The 19,313-nt window shown below is 48.7% G+C and overlaps 1 protein-coding gene and 2 long non-coding RNA genes across 6 annotated transcripts in view; 2 read left to right on the top strand and 1 right to left on the bottom strand.

The window, feature by feature from the left end:
• The window catches only part of CCND2 (cyclin D2), a 29,700-nt gene extending 15,247 nt beyond the window's left edge, over positions 1–14,453 (bottom strand). For 3 of the 4 annotated variants that reach the window (XM_068190778.1, XM_068190780.1, XM_068190781.1), the window contains exons 1-3: positions 13,188–13,598; positions 11,526–11,741; positions 8,898–9,057 (exon numbers count right to left, since the gene is read on the bottom strand). In XM_068190778.1, the coding sequence (XP_068046879.1) occupies positions 8,898–9,057; positions 11,526–11,741; positions 13,188–13,382 (571 nt within the window). In that variant the 5' untranslated portion in view covers positions 13,383–13,598. Of the gene's footprint in view, positions 1–8,897; positions 9,058–11,525; positions 11,742–13,187; positions 13,599–14,306 lie in introns of those variants that run through there. The other variant, XM_068190779.1, reaches the window with a different exon arrangement.
• LOC137474320 (uncharacterized) lies at positions 11,739–13,821 on the top strand. The gene is made up of 2 exons (XR_010999294.1): positions 11,739–13,287; positions 13,593–13,821. It is a non-coding gene; the product is annotated as an uncharacterized lncRNA (long non-coding RNA).
• A 1,784-nt stretch (positions 14,454–16,237) lies between the features above and the next one.
• On the top strand, positions 16,238–17,243 carry LOC137474321 (uncharacterized). Its single transcript, XR_010999295.1, has 2 exons — positions 16,238–16,476; positions 16,585–17,243. It is a non-coding gene; the product is annotated as an uncharacterized lncRNA (long non-coding RNA).
• Positions 17,244–19,313: the final 2,070 nt, after the last annotated feature.

The following is a 19,313-nucleotide window of genomic DNA, read 5'->3' on the forward strand; positions in this document are numbered from 1 at the left end:
ACAAGTCCGATGAGGAGCGGCTGAGGGAGCTGGGGGTGTTTAACCTGGAGGAAAAGAGGCTCAGGAGGGACGTTACTGCTCTCCACACCTCCCTGTCAGGAGGGTGCAGCCAGGTGGGGGTCAGGCTCTGCTCCCAGGGAACAAGGGACAAAACAAGATGAAGCAGCCTCAAGTTGTGCCAGAAGAGGTTTAGGATATTAGGATATATTTATTAGAATAAATATATTAGGAAAAATTTCTTCAGGGTGACCAGGCATTGGACCAGCTGCTCAAGGAAGTGGTGGAGTCACCATCCCTGGAAATGTTCAAAAAACATGCAGATGTGGCACTTGGAGCCATGGTTTAGTTGTGAACATGGCAGTGCTGGGTTAGGGTTGGAGCCCATGATCTTAAAGGTCTTTTCCAAGTTTAATGAGTCTATGATCAAAACCATTTTCATGTTTAGCTCACATGGATTTATACAAACACACGTAAAGGATAACCACACTCTTAAGTTAGGAAGAAACTTCCATGTTTGATCTTGGACACACCAAACTGTCTCTCACTTATGCATGAGAACTACGAGTAGCAATTGATTTTCCATAATTTTCCCCTCCTTGTCCTGAGTTTCAGGCAGGATGTAGTAAAAAGATGGTGCAGGGAGGTGCCATGTCCAGGCAGAATGGGCTGAGCAAAGGACACAGCTCCACCTGCCTTCTGTAATTCCTGACCTCGCATTACGACCTCCACGTTATCTGAGCGCCGGTGTTCTCGTGGCTGATTTTAGATCCACTCCCAGAAACTGTCTTCCTAGGAAGCTGAATAAAGAGGCACAGTGTCTCTGCCAACTAGCACTGCTGTAGGTCTGCTTCCACGTGGGGTCACATGCGAACATTTCTATGCCCAATAACCTTGTTAGCTCCCTTAATGTCATTCATAATGCAAATGAGACAGCGAGCGAATGGCCAGAGGCCCAGAGTGACTAAAGCTCAGCATCCAGAAAGTCTTACATTGCCTCTAGCTCTAAACTAACTTCCCTCCATAACAAGCACCATAAACTTGGCTATCAAAGCTACACATGCCCAGTCTTTGTTGTACAACAGGCAGCGATTTGTATCACTGGCTTCTATTTTTAGCATATTAATTAACTACTGCAACTGGTGAGGCAAGTGTCTCCAACTGGAGAGTGTGGCACCATTGTCTGAAGTCATCACCTCATCTCGAGCTATTGAAAATCATGGCAGTGACCCTCCTGCTGATATGAATTTAACCTGACATGCCCACAAAGGAATGGGGGGTGGTGCACCAATTTTGTGCACATGGTTCTCCACATCACCCTGGACCCTATTAGTGTGGAAAGAGCTCATTGAAAGAAAAGAAGCCACATTGTGCTAGGCCACCTAGAGGGTTGAATAGAAAAGGCTGAGGAAAAGAGCAGGCAGCGCAATAAAGGCCATAATTAACATATTTCCATATTCAAGCAAAGCAATAACTACGTGAAATGTTTGTCAAGGTGCAATGAAAGCATAAATATTAAATACCGTATCTGAGGGGATTCAGAACTGCCCCCCAGTCTCTTAGATTCCATTGAGAAATTCAAAACAAGCTTTTTACATGTTATTTTCAATTATAAACCTCTATCTCTGCTTCTACCATGACAACAAGACAAGCCTCGCCATCCTCACTCAGTTTTCACCCAGGTAAAACTGTCCCCCCTCCAAATTAGGTCAAAAATTTGCCCTGAGATTAAAGAAAAATTAAAAAAAAAAAAAAAAAAAAACTTGGGGGCCACAGAGAGAGAACCTAAAAATGTTAAAAATGTGAGCTGAAACACATGCATTTACTGCAAATTCTTGTAGGAGATGATGAAACGAAACCTGAACTACAGGGGAAATTTTGTAGAAAGCACTTCTTACTGGACACTTGGAATTTTATGAATAGCACTTCTCCCTGGACATCTGAAGCAAGGCTATGGGCTAAATCCTTCTGTGTGCAAACTTGGTTAACACACACCCAGAGCCTGCATCTAAAGCATGGCTCTGACTCTAACCTTGTTGTGATTTATAGGTTTATAGTTGGGCTCGATGATCTCAGAGGTCTTTTCCAACTTAATTGATGCTGTGATTATGCCATTCCATGGGAAAAGTACAAAAGAGTCTCATTATAAGTTAGAGAAGCAGTGCCACAGCACGTGTCTATGAGAATTTGAGCACATGAACACCTCAAGGGAAGACACTGGTTTGTTAGAAAACAAAACTTGTTTTACCTTCTATTCCCAGGCAATACACACAAGAAACCATCCCATCCCTATTTTAATATCACCTATTTCCCAAACGACCTTAAAAACAAGTGACCAGCCCTGCACAACCCCACTGACTTCAGTGCTGGAAACAAAAAAAGGCAATGCAAGAAACAGCACCCCTTGAAACACAGCCACCTGTGGACCAGCCAGCCAGAGTCATCAAGCAAATTCAGGGTACCCTGAACCTGTCCCCCACTTTCAGCCTGGAGCAGACACAGCCAGGGCATGAGGAGGTTTTTCTGCCAGTGGAGCACACGTAACCCACGCCGAGGTTCCAGGGCTGCGAGCACCGCGGCTGAGCTGTTTTGCTGGCTCTCTCCCAGTCCAGTGGTCTTCACTGCCTTCAAGCCAGGAAAATGCAAGGCTGACAGTCAGTCCAAAGCAGAAGGGAACTGGAGGAAGGAACCCAGAGAGGTCCTGCAAGGGGAAGCCTTAACTTGCAGCCAACAAATAAAACCGTCGGAAGGAGAAGAGCACTGACAAATACGCAGGCTGAACATGCTCAGTGTGTCAAAGTCAGGTGGGGGAACTCTACCTACTTAAAATGACCCGTTTTACTGATCTGCCTGCTGGTTGGGCTTTTTTTCAGCAGCCAGTTTTCATCTCTGTAATTTGATAGATATTTATTTACAGAATTGGAAACTGCTGTCATAAGGAAGGTAATTCTTCCCATGGTGGGGGGAAAAAAGGGAGGAAAAATGGTATGTTACCTCCATCAGAAAAGCAGGTATTGATACATTAAAATTATGTAGATCATGGTCACAGCCAGCCTTGGACTTCACCCAGCCAATGCCTGTACTATGAAGACAAGCATGGATCTATATTTAACCAACTAAGTTTAAGAGAAAAGTCTAGGATAAACAATAGAAGTAGTGAATTTAATTCTTGTCTGCTTTCATCCAAATGCAATTCCAGGGTCAGTGTGGTACTATTTTTTTTCCCTAATACATTTGATTGTATCTGCAGTGGCCATTTTTTTCTCTTCCTCTTGTATTTCTCCAAGACATTGCAAATTTTCCTCACGTTAACCATTTCTGCTCTTAAAGGCAAAGCCAGATGACTCTTCAGCCCTTCAAATCAAACACAAAATTTCCAAGTAAACCAGGATGCAGAAGTGCTTCCATCCTTTGAGTAGGTGGGAGGGCAGACATCTAATTCTGTTTCTCTTGTAAAGCAAACAGCATATGGCCTTTATATAAATGGGTCTGAAATATCCTAAATGTTAATACTTCATCACAACCATCCAAGAGAGGTAAAGACAAGGAAACATGCTGAACAACCTATGCAAAGTAGAGGAGCACTCACAACAATATGCTCATTAGTTGATGGTAAATATTATTTCTGAGCAACTGTTTGCAATTGTTTTTATTTGCACTTATTTTACACCTTCTTATCTAAGGATTAGGATGATGTTAGTGCCTGAACCATCGAAATGTCAGAAATGCAGCTGGTAGAAAGGAAGGCAACTCCTCTGGCAGCTCTGGAGTGATGCCAGCTTGTATCAGCACATGCTCTTTCTCTATTTCTTTCCACCTCCTCTTGCCAGACTTGACTGGTCATGAAACATTCCCGAGGCCCTGACTTCTTGATGATGGCACTTCCTTGGTTCTTGTGGCTCCATTGGCTGCAAAGCTCAATATACTGATATAAGCTGGAATAAGCAAGAGCCTCCTTTTGTCTGGCAATAAATTAGTGCAAATTATTCTTCCTTCTGCTATGCAAGAAGTTCCTGCAAACACTGCCACTTTGCAACATATATTTTATTTCTTAGGACATTTACATAATGAAGCCTCTACAGGCTTCATTCTTCCCCTCTGCAAAGAACAGGTCCCAAATAAAACTTGTATCATACTTTCAGGTTCCAGTAACCTATACCAGATGAAAAGGGGATGCAGAGTAGAATTTCCCAGCAGGAATGCTGAGGAGCAAACAGGCCTCATTCTGTGTGGTCACCCTGTAGACCACTACCAGGGCTGCAGACCTCATCTTGCAGTCTTTGCTCAGACAACACTCCCATTGACTTCCACAGAACTTCTGTCTGAAGAAGGATGCAGGATTTGGCCCAGAAGTTAAAAAAAGCCTTCTCAGCATTCAAGTGTAGATGATTAATGTCCCAGAAACAGTGGGCAGAGGTTTGGCACACTGTATGAAACTGACTTAAAGCTGACATTTTGCCACTCTTTTGGCCTCTGTGCTGACACAGGCCCCGAGGCCTGAGATGCTGGATCCACCATGGGCACATCCCACCTGCCACAGGACTCAGCTGAAGCATAGAAAAGACATGCAAAGGACTGAGTCCAGGGTTTTACACAAGCTGCCTTCTATCTCTGCAAGTCTGCAAAGGCTTCTGCTTCCAAGTTTTGCTTGCCACTCAACTAAAATCCTGTGAAGCTCCCCACAGAGATGAGCTCCATTACAGCTCCTCTTTCTGAATGCCTGTCATGCACAGGTCACCCTCCCTCAAAAACCATTCCCTTACAGGCTCTCACATAAAAAGGGGTATCCTGCACCAAAACCGTGGCATGTACAGGCTCGGAGAGTGTAACACAAGGAAGCAGTTGTGCATCTGAGTCTCTCAACAGGCTGCAAGAAGAAACGATGAGCACACCCAAGTGTAAGGAAATAATGCACAGTTCTCTTTCCAGCAGCAGCGTGGCAGGCTCTGCACACACCTCTGTAACCACTGCCCTCTCCCACTCCTTCCAGCAGTGATTCCCTGGCTTGCAGCTCAGCACAGGCGAATGGCCACCCCCTGAGAGAACATTTCCAAGCAGTGCAGTGCTGTGCAAAGAGACAGAGGAACAAAGGGTGCAGAGCAGTAAAGAGATGGAGGTGTGGGCAGGGTGGAAAAGCAACACAACCCCAGTGAGCAAAACAAGGATGATCTCCATTGGGCTCACAGCTGAACAAGAACGTCCCATACTGAAGAATCCAAGAATCATTAGGGCTGGAAGGAACATCTCGAGGTCACCCAGTCTGCACCCCTGCCCAGGCAGGGTCCCCTGGAGCAGGTGACACAGGAGCAGGTCCAAGTGGGTTAGGAATTTCTCCAGAGAGGGAGACTCCAGGCCCTCCCTGGGCAGCTGCTCCAGGGCTCTGCCACTCTCAATGTACAGAAATTCTTCCCCACACTGAGGTGGAACTTCTTGTGTTTCAGTTTATGGCCATTGCTCCTTATCCTGTCGCTGGGCATCACTGAAAGGAGCCTGGCACCATCCTCTCACACCCTCTTTGAGATATTTATACACCTTAGTGACATCCTCTCTCAGTCTTCTCTTCTCCAGACTGACCAAGCCCAGCTCCCTCAGTCTCTCCTCATAAGAGAGAAGCCATAAGCACCACTTAAAGGCCCCAAATGCATCCTCTGGTGCCTTGAAAATCCAGAAGAGTTCTGAAGGAGATTTTGGCTTGCACAGGGAGCCACCAGTGGGATGAGAAAACAATGACATGGTGGCAGATCAGGCCATGCCAGCGCATAGTGTCCATCTATGCACTCTTACTGTACAGTGAGCATGGCAGCTGGAGGAAAATGCCACTTCCATGCCCTCCTAATGGAGAAGGAGACTCCTGAAAACTTTGTGAGTGCAGAGCACTGAAAGAGAAAACTCTTTATTCAGGAGGACATACAAGCTTCTGTCCAGCTCAGCAGCTGTATGTTCCGATGGGACCAAGGGCAAAGAGGGAAACATTCCAGTTCCAGTCATGCTCATGTGAATCATTAATCACTGCAAGGACTGGGGAGAGGCCGTGGGTTTATATCCACGCAGCTTGGTTCAGGAACTGGGCTCAAAATAAAGGCAGAGAAACAGAGTGCCAAAGTGACCAAATATGACTGAAAGGAATATGCGGAAGACAGAGTATCACCTCCTTCTGGGGAATGTTCAGATGGAAAGGAGAACAGGGATGAGTATCACAGTGATCTTGCACATCCAGCACAACACTCAGTAACTGTTCATGGCTGCTTCCCTCTTAATTTGCTGACACTAAGTGCTGCAGGACTGAGATCAAAGCCAGCCCTGTACAGGCAGGGAACACCTGGGAATTTATGGTAAAATGTTTTTGCTGGGAAATTAAACGGAGCAGTTGGTGAAGAAGAACTAAGGCTAGGGGAGAAAAGTTCAAAATATGCCAGATTCAGCATGATATTTTAAAGAAGAAAAGTACTTGAAAGCAGAGAAAGCTGTGCTGAGATGAATCAGGAAATGGAAAGAGATTCACTGCTGTGCTCCAGACCAGAGCTATTAGCCAGGCAGCCAGGTCAGCGTTGGAAATAGTGAAGAGTCAAACCCAGGCTAAAAACACACATGGGGAGCAAGGGAAGAGGGAGCCACATGTCAGAGGAGGTCCTATTGCTGAAAGGAGGCAAATGGGGAAATGAAACACCAGGCTTAACCCGGGCTGGCAGAGCAGCAGCTCTGAGGGAAAAAGAGAAAGAAATAAAGCAGCTGATGAGAGCTCTGCAACAAACAGGACAAGAAAAGGAAATGACAACTGGATCTGGAAGGAAGTCTGATGAGAAGGGGCTTTTCTTCAAAGAGTGGCAGTGAAAGGGAAATTCTGTAGTAAGAACAACATTTCCACAATGGAAATTGAAGTAGCAGTTCACAGGTAATGTGGGAATGTGGTACTGAGTGCCTGGGTAAGATCTCTGCTTTCGAAATGAAAAAATATTGTGAGTCCTCCTCAAAACTACACACTGGTCTGTGGACAATGGAATGAGAAGAAAAGAAAATCTCCAGCCAGCACTACGGTGCCCTCACTTTTGGGAAGCTCTGTACTCAGCAATTATGTCTTTCACTTTCAAGGGAACAAACTCTTGATTTGTTACCTCTTTAAACTCTACACAAAGGACCTCATTTCATGCATTGGAGACATATAACATGAGAGGCAGATCACATGGGGGACACACATGAGGGAACTGCATGACTGGGCTGAGGGCTGGAAAGGGGGCACTGCTCTGGATCTCAGTAAAAGGACTTCTAGAGCATGGAGCTAACCACCAAAGAATCCATAGAGTGGAAAGAAGCCATGGACTTCGGAGACTCTTTTATGGACCACAGTCTTGCAATGTTTTAGTTATATGGAAAACTTAAAGGGCAAAGGATTATGGACCAGAATTTGAAATGCTAAAGCATAATGAAATTTTAGGGCTCTCAAGAAAATTATGTGCTAGATAAAAAAGAAAACAAACCAAAACACTATTGGAAGAAGTGAAAGCAACAAAAGAGTGGGATGATTGTCTTGTTTGGAAGGCAACACAAAGCTGTATTGGAGTTTGATGGCTGATGGTGTGAAGATCCAGGGAAATGTCCATGGTAAAGACCATCTTTTGCATATCACACAAGGCAGAACATGTGAATGCATCCTAAGTAAGGGGAGAAGGCAAAGAAATCACCAAGAGTGATCCTGCAGTATTTGAGCAGTATTTCTATTGAGTTCCATGGTCCATGCTGCATGAAAAGGATCATGCAGCAGTGGGAAAAGAAGGGAAGGTCTGGGCATCATGGCAACCAAAAGGTCAATTACCCTAACACAAGCTATATACAAATCTCTAAAACACATCAACTGAGGTAGGAAAAATTGGCCAACATTGTAAAAGCAGTCCTACATCTTATATACAAGAAGCAGGCATTCAAACCCAAAAGCTGCACGCCATCTTCCCTTCCCCTCTGCAAGCACACAGGCAGAACAGTTCCTATCACAAAGGACTAGGTATGTCAAACTGCTGAATTCAAACAGAGCCATCCACTACTTGATAATGACTCTGGAAAACACTGCATGCTGTTTGTCTAGTCCAGATCTAGCTTCTAAAAATTAGTCTTACCATTAACCCTTTGGATGAAACTTCAGAGTAAACTAATTTTGTAAAAGTAATTGAGGGAAGAAAAACCCAAACAACAAAATGACACACAAATAAAAACCAGTGTTTTGCAGACAGGCCAAAATTAAAAAGCCTCTCTTCCAAAGAGGCAATTATTCTCAGAGAAATCTTCAGAAACTGTGATCAGCTGTGTGATAAAAAGGGAGTGCAATGGTTCCCTACGAAACATGGTAGTTTCACTGCTTTCTTGGGGTGAAGCTAGGAAAGAATCCAAATTTAAAAAAAAAAAGTAATTGTCTTATCAACTGTCATTCCCTGTGCTTCAGGGATGTGGAAGTATCACATAAATGCTAAAACACACAATTTTACCTTCTATCTGGACAGAGTCCAGATAAATGAAAAGTTTATGAACACATTCATGCAATGCATTAGCTCAATACATTTTGGGCTAATGTGCCATAACCGCTTCTGTATTTGGAGCTGTCCTTACAAATGATCTGTGGCCCTCTAAAAGCAGCAGTGAATGGGCAAAATAAAACCCAGGATGGTCTAATCCAGCCTTACAAGACTTCACTGCAAAAGCACCACACACATCAGCTGCACTACAGGTCACTACTACAAGAATTTTGCCCAGTGCAGTTTTGGGGCCTGATTCACAACACCATTTGCAAACATTCCCATGTGATTTAGCTCCTCTTCCCACATCATGTAAGGATGGAGGGGATGAAGCACCACCAGGAACAAATCTGCCCTTCCAACCACACTATGAGCAGCAGCCAGAGCAGCTGAGCCTACCTGTGGCACAAAGGGCGATGAAGGTTTGTGCATGCTTCCGGATCAAAAGCAACTTGTCTTTAGGGAGAGGCACCTTCCTTAGGATGTGTTCAATAAAATCGTGTGGGGTGACAGCTGCAAGGTTCCACTTCAACTTCCCCAGCACCACCAGCTCCCATTCCTGCAGAGGGTGGACAGGGAGAGCAAAAGAGAAGAAAATCATAAGCAAGCCTGCGAAAAACCTCTTCTTATTTCTTATTATAACTTTATCACTGCTAAATTTGTTTTGCTCAAACCCTTTTTTCCATACGCCTCTACTGCTTTGAAGTTGTTGACTTTATATTCTTTTTTTTTTTGAACACCAGAAATGTCAGGCTCTACTGAAAATAATGAGACCTGGTGGCTCCTGCCAAGGTTTTACTTTTTTTTTTTTCTTTTCTTTTTTTTATCCAGTGCTGAATGCCCACCCAGAAAGTTTAGCCTGCAATTAGATATTGCCAAGGTCACTGTGGTCCTTTCCTAGTAACTTCTTTTAAATGGCTATAGTCCTTACTTTATAGCCATTTAAAGCCCTAGGGACAGCCATGCACAAAAATAACCTAGATATACATTCCTTATTTCAAAACTGGGGAAGTTGGCTTGATGGCATTCCCTCCCAAAACTGTACTCCAAAGGTCCTGCAGATAAATCTGATGGTGCTTAAACTACTCCAAGAGAGGCTCTGCAGAAAGGAAACACACACAACACAGCCAAGAAGTAGCCTGTGCAAATTATCTGCCAGTAAATCATGTAGGAGCCATTCCTAGATTCTTTGCACGCCCAAAACTCCCACTGCAATCAAAGGAAAGCTTGGGCGTGTGTGTAACTACCGGCCATTCCCTGAAATGGGATTCCATGCGCAAACAGCACCCGATCGCCAGATCCAGCCATGGGGTGCATGACCTGCATGTTTCAACATTTAAACCGAGCTCTGAACACCTTTCAGTGCCCCACAGAGTGAGCAAAGCTCAGGCCTCCAGCTCACATTTGTCTCATCCATCAACTATTAGCCATTAACTAAATTCCACGCACTGAGTCCTGATGATGCCTGATGGAGCCCAGCATGGTGGGGAACCCCAGCTGAGCTGACAGAGCTGGCAAGACAGAAAAAAAAAAAAAAAAGTCCTTTAATTTTGCAGCCGCGGAGACGTCAACCAGCGTTGCTGAGAAACCATAAACATGGACCCCACAATGCCATTTCTGCAGTCGTTTCCCTGAATAGATGCCCACTTTAAGAGCAAGTTACTTTCCTACGGACATTCCTGCTGGATTATGACAGAGTCCTCCATGGTCTGAAAAATCTCACATATATGCAAAAGGCCGCAGAAACCAGACAGGATTTTTTAATCTCTCAAGAAAACCTGTAAAATGTGGGAACGTAACGGTGATTATGTGAACTCAAGGCCTGCTCTTCCCAGCATTACTGATGTGACGGGTTTTGAGAGAGAACAGTCAACCCAGAAGACCAAATACAAGGAAGCATTTTAAACACATGCTTAAATCCACGTGGCATAAGAAGGTAGGGACATTGCTCTGCATATTTGCACGTGGGGACCACGGCACTTCCCCTGCCCATCTGTGCCACCCAACAGGACACCTCCTGGCCCTGACAGCCAGGCAGGGTTTGAGGGCAAGGCTCTTTAACTCTGAGGAAGCATGAGCTATCAACCCCAGCCCCTCCCCAGGGGGAATTCCCAGTGATTCACAGGAAAAATTCTTCAACAACTCGGGATGGCTATGGCCATCTCTCTGACCTAGCATCCATGTCACCAAGGGGCCCTGGTGCATGTCCAGTGCTCCACACCATGCTGTATACATCACTTATTTCCTTCAGTAGTTATCAATTTCCTTCTGCTTCTACTGTGTCTGAACTGAGAGAAGCAGCAGACATGAGATTATTTAACTGAGATCACACAGGATGGGTCAGACTGGAAGCAACCACAGTGGGGCACCTGGTGCCACCTCCCTGCTCCAGCAGAGCCATCCCAGAGCACAGGGTGCAGGATTGTGTCCAGACAATTCTGGAATATCCCCACTGAGGAGACTCCACACCCGCTCTGGACAATCTGTTCAGGGCTCGGTCACTGCACAATGAAGAAGCTCTTCCTCGTGTTCAGGTGGAACTCCCTGAGCATCGCTTGGTGCCGCTGCCTCCTGGGCACGGCCGAGCATCCCGGGCCCCCCTCGGGCATCCCGGGGCCCCAAGGCCCCGGCCGCGGCTCCGCACCGCCGCGTGTCTGCCGCCAGGTGGCGCCGCCGCGCCGCCCGCCCGCGCACGTGCGCCCGGCGAGGTCCCCCGTGGGGACGCGGCGGGGACGCGGCGGGGACAGACCCACCCCCGGCACCGCCAGCCCCAGAACCCCCGGCAGCGCCGGGCCCGCGCGACAGGCGGGCAGCGGCCCGAGCGCCGCATGGCACTGCCGGCCGGCTTCGGAGGACAGGGATGTCCCCCGCCCTCAGCGTTGGCCCCCGGGGCCTTCTGGCCGTCCAGAAAGGCGGGAAAAGCGTGGGTTTTTCTAAAAGGCAGGGGCTGGGTGGCGAAGTGCCGGGTGCTGTGCCAGCGAGAGAAAGGTGCTGTGCCGGAGAGGAGGGAGGAACGGGGCTGCTTACCAGCAGCTCTTGGGGTTTGATGGAATTGTCCGTGTATATGCACAGCTTCTCGGCTGTGAGGGGGATTGTCTCTTTCAGCTTGGAGGCCAGGAACATGCACACCGCCCCCAGCAGCTGCAGATGGCACTTCCGAGTGGGCACCACAGCTAAGAATCTGTCCAAGTAATTCATGGCCAGAGGGAAAACTTCTTCTTCGCACTTCTGCTCTTCGCAGACCTGCAAGTGAGGAGCGTGGGGAGGGAACGATGGGGCAGTCGGGGGGGGAAACGGGGGTGGGAAGCGAGAAAGAGACAAGAAGGAAAAAATAAATACATGAGTGAACCCACCAAACAGACCACTACTTCCTTTTGCTCCTATTTTTGTTTCCCGGGGAGCTAAATTTTGGGGGAGGGGGAGATCTGTGGAGAGGCTGGGAAGGCTGTCAATCGGCTTTCACATTCCTTTAGTTCATTCAGTAAGAAATGAATTCAAGACACTGTGTGGGAGAGCCGAAAAGCCCCATCCAGCAGCAAGCGAGCAGCCTCAGACTTTTTTTTTTTTTTTCTTTGCGACCCAATTTTTCTTTTTTATTTCGTCATATTTTCAAAAAATCGATAAAAAATATCAAAACTTCCCCGGCGGTCCTGGTTTTGGGGCTGGTGGCATCCCGGGACGATCCCCTATCGTTTCCGACAATTGTAAAAATTCCCCCGCCGGGTGTCCCCCAGCCCTGCGCCCCCAATCCCGCGTTGTGGGGGAAGGACGGGAGACATAGCGAGGGCGAGGTGGGGTGGAGAGAGCCCGAGCCGCCTGGATCCTTTTAGCAGGCAGCGAGCAGCAAAATTCTTTTAAAAATTTACAAAAAATCGGAGCCGCGGAGAAAAAGCACAAATCGCACATGAAAACCAAGCGGGGAGTCTGGGCTTTCCAACCCACGGAGTTTGGCTCGGGAAAGGTCCCCCCCAAAGGAGATCCGAAGGGGCAAAGGATGGCTGGTGGGGCCAGCGCAAGGCAGGCGACTCTGCGGGGCTCCGGGCCCGCTGCCGCTGCGCCTGAAGCCTCGGGGCACACAGGGGGTTCAGCACCCGCCCCACGGCCCCGACACACCGGGGGTCCCGTCCCGCGGGGGCGGGGGCCACTCCCGAGCCCCCCGGAAAGCAGCGGGGGCAGCCGGGCTCGGCGCCTGCGAGCAGAGTCCGCATGCAGCGCAACATGGCGAGAAGAAGGCACGTCCTCCCCACTGCATACGTGGGCACGGAACCCTCGCCGGGCAGAACGCGGGGCACACGGGGCACCCCCCGACACTCGCCCTGCCCCGCGTGCTGCTCCTTTTTCCCAGGAATGCCTCAATTACAAGCGCTCCCGGAGGCGGATTTTCTTTGCTTTTAATTGCAAATGACTTTTCCAACTCTCCCCCCCCCACCACCATGCCGCGCTTCCTCCCCTCCTGCACCCCGCTCCCGGAGCCCCCCGGAAGGGGCGACTTCCCCCGCGGGCTGTCGGTGTCCCCCGCGCCCCTTTCCGCGCCGGCTGAGCTCCGGAGGGGGACAAGGAGGAGAGGGGATCGACAAGAAGAAGCCACCCGGCGATCAGAAGAGCGAGGGGCTGCAGGGGGAGAGGGGCCGGGGTGCTGCCCGCGGCCGCTCTGCCTCCCCCCGCTCCGAGGGGCCGGGGTGTACGAACCTCCAGCATCCAAGTGGCCACCATCCTCCTCATGAAGGGCTGGATGTCCTTCTGGACGCACTTGAAGTAGGAGCATTGGGGCAGATACCTTTCCTCTATGGTTAGTAAGTTGTGCAAAACGCGGTCATCGTAGAGCAAGTTCGGGTCAGGCAGAGCTCTCCTCATGGGATCCACCTCGCAGCACAGCAGCTCCATGTTTCCAAAGAGATCTCCCTCTTTCTCTGATGGGAAAGGTTTTTCCTTTTTTTTTTTTTCCTTTTTTTTTTTTTTTTTGGAGGGGGGGAAGGGGGTGGGGATAGGAGAGGGGTAAAGGAGGAGGGGTAGGTGGGTGGGAGGAAGACGGCAGGGCTTTCCAGCTCGCTCCTGCCTCCCTTGAAACTTGTCTCTCCCTCTCTTGATTTCTAGCCTAAAGTTGAAGCGAAGTGACGCAACTCGCCAGGGCAGGCAGTTCTCTCTCTTGTTATTATGGAGAACAGCAGCTGGTCAGACGTAACATCAAACGCTTTTTTTTTTTTTTCCCTCTCTATAAGCTAACAAGGAACCAGGAGGCCCTCGTATAGGGACACACAGACACAAATGACAGCTTCTCTTTTGCTTCCTTCCAGCAACCAAATTAAACCCGTTCTACACTTGCCTTCTGAAGGAGCCCGTCCCGATCAATTTCCCTCTCCTTTTCTTATTGCAAGGAACTGTGGGTGCCCCTCGGTACCCACCCAGACGATGGGGGTCCAAGTATGAAATGTCCCGGCATAGCAGGGTGCCAGATCCATGCCTCGCTCTCCCTGCTCCGGCACCTCCTTAAACCTGCAGCCGGAGGGTGACAGAGCTCCCCGCTAACAGCAAACCCCCCAAAGAACCCTTGAGGGGTGGGGGTTCCGCGGCGTCTTCGGGGCGAAATCCCTCAACCACCACGCTACTTCCTCCGGCACACATTCGTGGTTCGAGCAGGCGAACCGTCTTAGCGTGGCATGGCCACACTGATACAACTTTCTAGGAAACGCAGCGAAGGAGGGAGGGAGGAGGGAGGGAGGAGGGAGGAGGGAGAAAGGTTAGCTGGGGAGGAGGGGGGAGGTGAGAGGAGTTATGTCCCACACAGGGTGACTTCCACCCGGCTCGCACTTCGCCGGTAGTCGCTCCCCGCCTGCAAAATGTGACAACTTTGCGAAGTCTCTGCCGGCTGCGGCAGAGCGGAGGCTCCCGAAGGGGAAGGCGCTACCGGGGCGGGCGCGGAGCAGCCGCAGCCCCGCGGGGTGCGGGGTCCCCGCAGCGGCCGCCCCTCAGCCCCCCGGAGACGGCCGGCGCGGAGGGTGGGCCGGGGGCGGCGGGCACGGAAATACCGCCTTAAAAGTGCGAGCGGGGACTTTGGGGCGCCGCTTCCCCTCCCGCTATTTGCATAGCCAATAGCTCTGGGGCTCTCGCCGCTGCGCGCTGATTGTTACCGGGCAGATTATATTTTAAGGGCGCATGATGCCAGGGCATCAAGAGCGATCCGCTAGGGATGGGGCGAGAGGGAGCCCTTTCACCTGAGCGCACCGTCGGCCCCGGCAGTCTCACGGGCTCTGCCGGTACCGGGGGCACGGCGGGCGAGCGGCCGTCGTTGCCCGCCAGTGGGCACCGGCGCCCCCTCCCACGCCAGCGCTCGCCCTTCTGCATGAGAGCGGATGGGAGGGGTGGGAACAGCTGTGCCCGACTCTCGCCGGAGTCCAGCAGCAAGGCTGACCCGGCAAAAGCTGGCTGGGACACGGCCCCGCAGCGAACCCGCCCGTCGGAGCAAAGGGCTACTTGGGCAGCAAAAAGCCAGCGGGACTGTCGCCTGCCCCCGTCCCCCTGTAGCGGGGGACAGCCGAGAGCAGCATTTCCCCACAAACTCATCCCCGCGCACCCTTCGTCCCGTCCGCGGAGCGCGCAGCCCCCGGGCGCAGCCGAGACGTGGGGAGCCGCCGGGCATCGTGTGTGGCCCCGGCGGCCGAGCCGCGGGTTCCCGGGACCCGGGCAGAGCTGTGCCAGGCAAAGCTCGCGTTTAAGGGGCGGCGAGGAGGGGGCACCCCCGGCGCACGGCGAGGGTGGCGAGCGGGACCCGCTGCAGCGCGCTCCGCAATGAAAGGCTCTTTAACTTCCACCATTCATTTCCCCTTCCTGGCTGCTCCTGCGAACAGGGAGCGTGTTGTGTCAGCGCACGTTTTCCTTCTCCAAACTTAAATTCATAAGCGCTCCCGTCTGGCTTTGTAGCCCGACAATGCAGCGATTGTGATTTATGTGGGTTTCGGGGGGGAGGACAACGGGTGTCCCGATTGTCCGGCAGCGACTTTCCGAAGTGGGGTGATGTCTGGGGCACGGAAGGGAAGAGATGCGGGGCCCCCCGCGCCCCGCGATGGGGCGGCAGCCAGGAGAGCAGCCGAGGGCACCGCGGGCGGGCCACGGTGCTAGGCGTGTGGTGGGGATGTCCCGTTAGGGAAGCAAAAAAAAACAACTCCATAAATCAATAATAAATGGAAGCGTGCCAGCTCTGCACGCGGAGGTGCCGCTGATCTGCAAGAACGTCGTGAAAAAGAAAAAGAAAAAACCCTACCAAAACAACCAAAGTACTTTCTCCCGGTGCGATGGCTTTTATGTGCTCGATGCCCGTTTCCAGCGGGGAAACACCGTCTCTGGGAAGCGCGGCCGGCGGACAGGGAGCCAGGGACGCGCGGCCGCGGAAGCCAGCGTGCCCGAGCTGCCCCTTCGACTTGTCCCCGTGCCCACGGGCGCTGCTGCATGCGTTTGGAGGCAGCAGATGTTTTAACAGCCTCCGTGTAGAGATTACCGAGTGCCATATGTTAAATACCACCCTTCCTCCGGAAAAAAAAAATACAAAAAAAACCCCAAAACAAAATCATAACCACCAAAAAACAACACCCCCCCCCCCAAAAAAAAAGGCAAAAGATAATAACAAAAAATAATACAACAGTACAGCAGCAAAACCCACCCTTTTGGCACTCGCTCCCCTTCTTTTGCTGAGCTGCCTCACCCATTTAAAAGCATAAATGATTAAATCAAACGTGGCGGGGATCTGCCGCGGAGCTGCCGCCGCGGCCGCGAGGAAGCCGCGCTCCCGGGACAGCCGCTCCTCCTTTCCATCCCTGCAGCCCCGAGGGAAGGGGGCTGTGCTGCTCGCAACCCCACCGCAGCCGCCGGGTGGCAACACCGCCGGCATTATTTACGTCTTGGGACACTTCTGCAGGGCACCAAGTCCGGTGTCACGGCTTCTCATCAGGAACCCGACGCGCGGTTATCGTGTAATCGATCATATGTAGTGATATTTTATTGGCCTCTGTTGGAGAGCGCTGCAGAGCTCTTGGGTTTTTTTAATAAATCCTAAATTCGTCATCACTCCTATTTATTTAATTTCTTTTCCCAGCAAATCTCAGAGAACCATCAGGGAGATGCTTCAGGGGACAGGATGGGCTCAAGCTTTGCAGAGCAATAGACACGGTGTGAGTGCGCCCGGCGACCGCGGGGTTTTTGTTTGTTTAAATGGAATAAGTATTCCTTTGCAGTGCTTGAAACCTGAAGGCTGGAGTGTGAAACATGAGAATCTGAAAGTGAAACCGACTGGAAGCCAAAAAAGAAACAGATGAACGTGTTTCCACTGTCCAAGCTGAGGAAAGCCCCGAAAGCAAACAAACACCATGAATAATAAAATGTGCAATAGATTTGAAATAAAATTATTCCAGCTTCAGTCACTGGAAGGAGTCTAGTTTGGTGGTTTGGGTTTGTTTGGTTTTTTTTTTCTTAATTTATCTGATTTTTAGCCGCTCAAAGGTAAATCACATAATTCCATGCTATGTATTCAACAGGAAAAACATGATAAAAATTATCTTTTATTTCCTCTTGTTTTTGGTGAAAGACTGGGAAAGGATGTGAATAGCACAGGATATTCTGTGTATTTTCAAGGAGTATTTTAATTATACAGGGTGGTTTTCAACTCTAAATAACTGTGTGGTGGCAAATTTATAATTAACAGCCATATTAGACAACATAAGTACTGAGCAGGTGAAACATGTCCTGTAATAAAACTATTCTCACCCTTAAAGGGTGATTTTATGCAGGCTCAATAGTTAACAGCATTAAATAATGGATTCTGTGTGATTGGTTAATATATTTTTAATTAATTGCTCCTTTCTGTTTTGTGCAAAGTTTCTTCTTTAATCTTTCTCATTCCCTAGTTTAAACTTTTTCAGAGCTGTAATTAGTGTTTGTGCAAGGAGTGCACAACTCCAGTCAGATTTCTTTATTAGGTGAGATGGGAAAGGAGTCAAAAAAAGCTACAAAGATGGTCATGTACCTGGGATTGATGTTTTATGCTGGAAGACTCATCACATTTACCCAAAGAATTCCCAAGCTGACATTACTGCCTTATCTGGCAGAGGTGCCGCATCCCTTGCAGCCGCCGCTCTCCTCTCCTGGGGGGCAGGGTGATAAGGCTGCGTTCGTTTACTCGGACAAGGAACAGGGAGCAGGTGCCTCCCACGCGCCAGGAAGTCAATGGAAAGTGACATTTTTTACCCTGGCATGCAGAACTGTACAGAAACACTGTCATTCTTTTCTTGGGTTTTTTGTTTTTTTTTTTTTTTTGTTTGTTTGTTTGTTTTTGCTTCTGGAGCAGATATTTGAAAGAGCAAGCACGGTTCTGATAAATTACAGGTATGAACCACTGATATCTATTTCATGATTAATAATATGATAGAATCTCAAGGTGACATCCCCCCCCCTTTTTTTTTTCTCTTCTCCTCACTGCCTATGTATCAGCTTCCTTTTCTGCTTAAAATGACTTTGCTGTTAACCTCTTGCATTCCTTACCTGCTGGCAAGTTTATATCAATCCTTAGTTAAAAAATGGCTTCAACATTTAATGCGCAAGGTTTTCTTTTTCTTTTCAGACTATTGAAACTTATCAATAAAAGACTCTCTGTCCCTAAACCTGCAGCCGATCTCCAATTTTTAGAGCATCTTTCTGTGACATAGCTTCCTTCCTTCCTTCCTTCCTTCCTTCCTTCCTTCCTGCCTTCCTGCCTTCCTGCCTTCCTGCCTTCCTCCCTCCCTCCCTCCCTTAGCAATGCCCAGTCTTTTCTCTGTGGTCTCTCAGGTGGTTCTGCTCTTACTGAAACAAATGTGGAGCTTCAATTCCATTTTATTTGCTTTCTGTCTACACTGAGGCAAAGGTTTTACATTTCATACACATGTGTAGCATGCCCAGGTCTATAAAAACAAGGAATAGGAAAGCAAAATGTTAACAGAAAATTGCTCCTTTTATGGGGATTTGGGAAGGGCATATTTTAGTTGTCTTAACAGTGCTGTGAACTGCTAAATAATCACGGTATTTACTCCCAGGAGAGCAGCTGTATTTGAAAGGTAAGTGCAATGATTCTGTTAATCTGCAGTGACAGAAGTATCCTGACACAGGGTCCCGCACTGAATAATTTGCTGAAATGTATGAGGCATATATTGTCTGCCAAAGAGTGAGGTATTTTATATGGAGCTTCATCAGGGTGGGATTTTGGTTTGGAAGCCACGTGAATGACTGTGGGATGGGGATAAACTGGACCTCTCATTGTGTGCAGATGTGTAGTGCACATCCAAATTCTGAAAACAGGTGTATTTTTAAAGGGAAGAATGGCTGGTCTTGTTACCTCTGGAAAGCATCAAAAATTGTCTATGAAGAAATACAAGGCTCTCAATCAGTATTTTGGATGTGCCCTTTGTATTCCAGGGACAATGAAATACTCTATAGATCTGCTGATTTTTGTCTTCTTAACGTGATCAGAAAAACAAACAGAATAAACTTTTATTGCCTGACAAAGAGACAAACACATAAAACCCTCAAAACTGTAGTATCACAAAATAAAACAGTGTAAATAAATTCTCTCTACTGAGGTAAACTATTTAACTTATAATTTCCTCCTCCAAAACTGCCGAATTAAAAGCTATTCCCATGGATAAACAGTCAGGATATTTTACTACTTGGCTCTGTGTTGATTACATCTACACCTGGGAAAATTAATTGCTTTTAAAATATTAATAGCCTAAAATACTACATTGCATATAATATTAATGACCATCTGAATACAATGCTATAATCTGCTTCTTT

This window comes from Anomalospiza imberbis, chromosome 5 (assembly GCF_031753505.1).
Source record: "Anomalospiza imberbis isolate Cuckoo-Finch-1a 21T00152 chromosome 5, ASM3175350v1, whole genome shotgun sequence".
NCBI lineage: Eukaryota > Metazoa > Chordata > Aves > Passeriformes > Viduidae > Anomalospiza > Anomalospiza imberbis.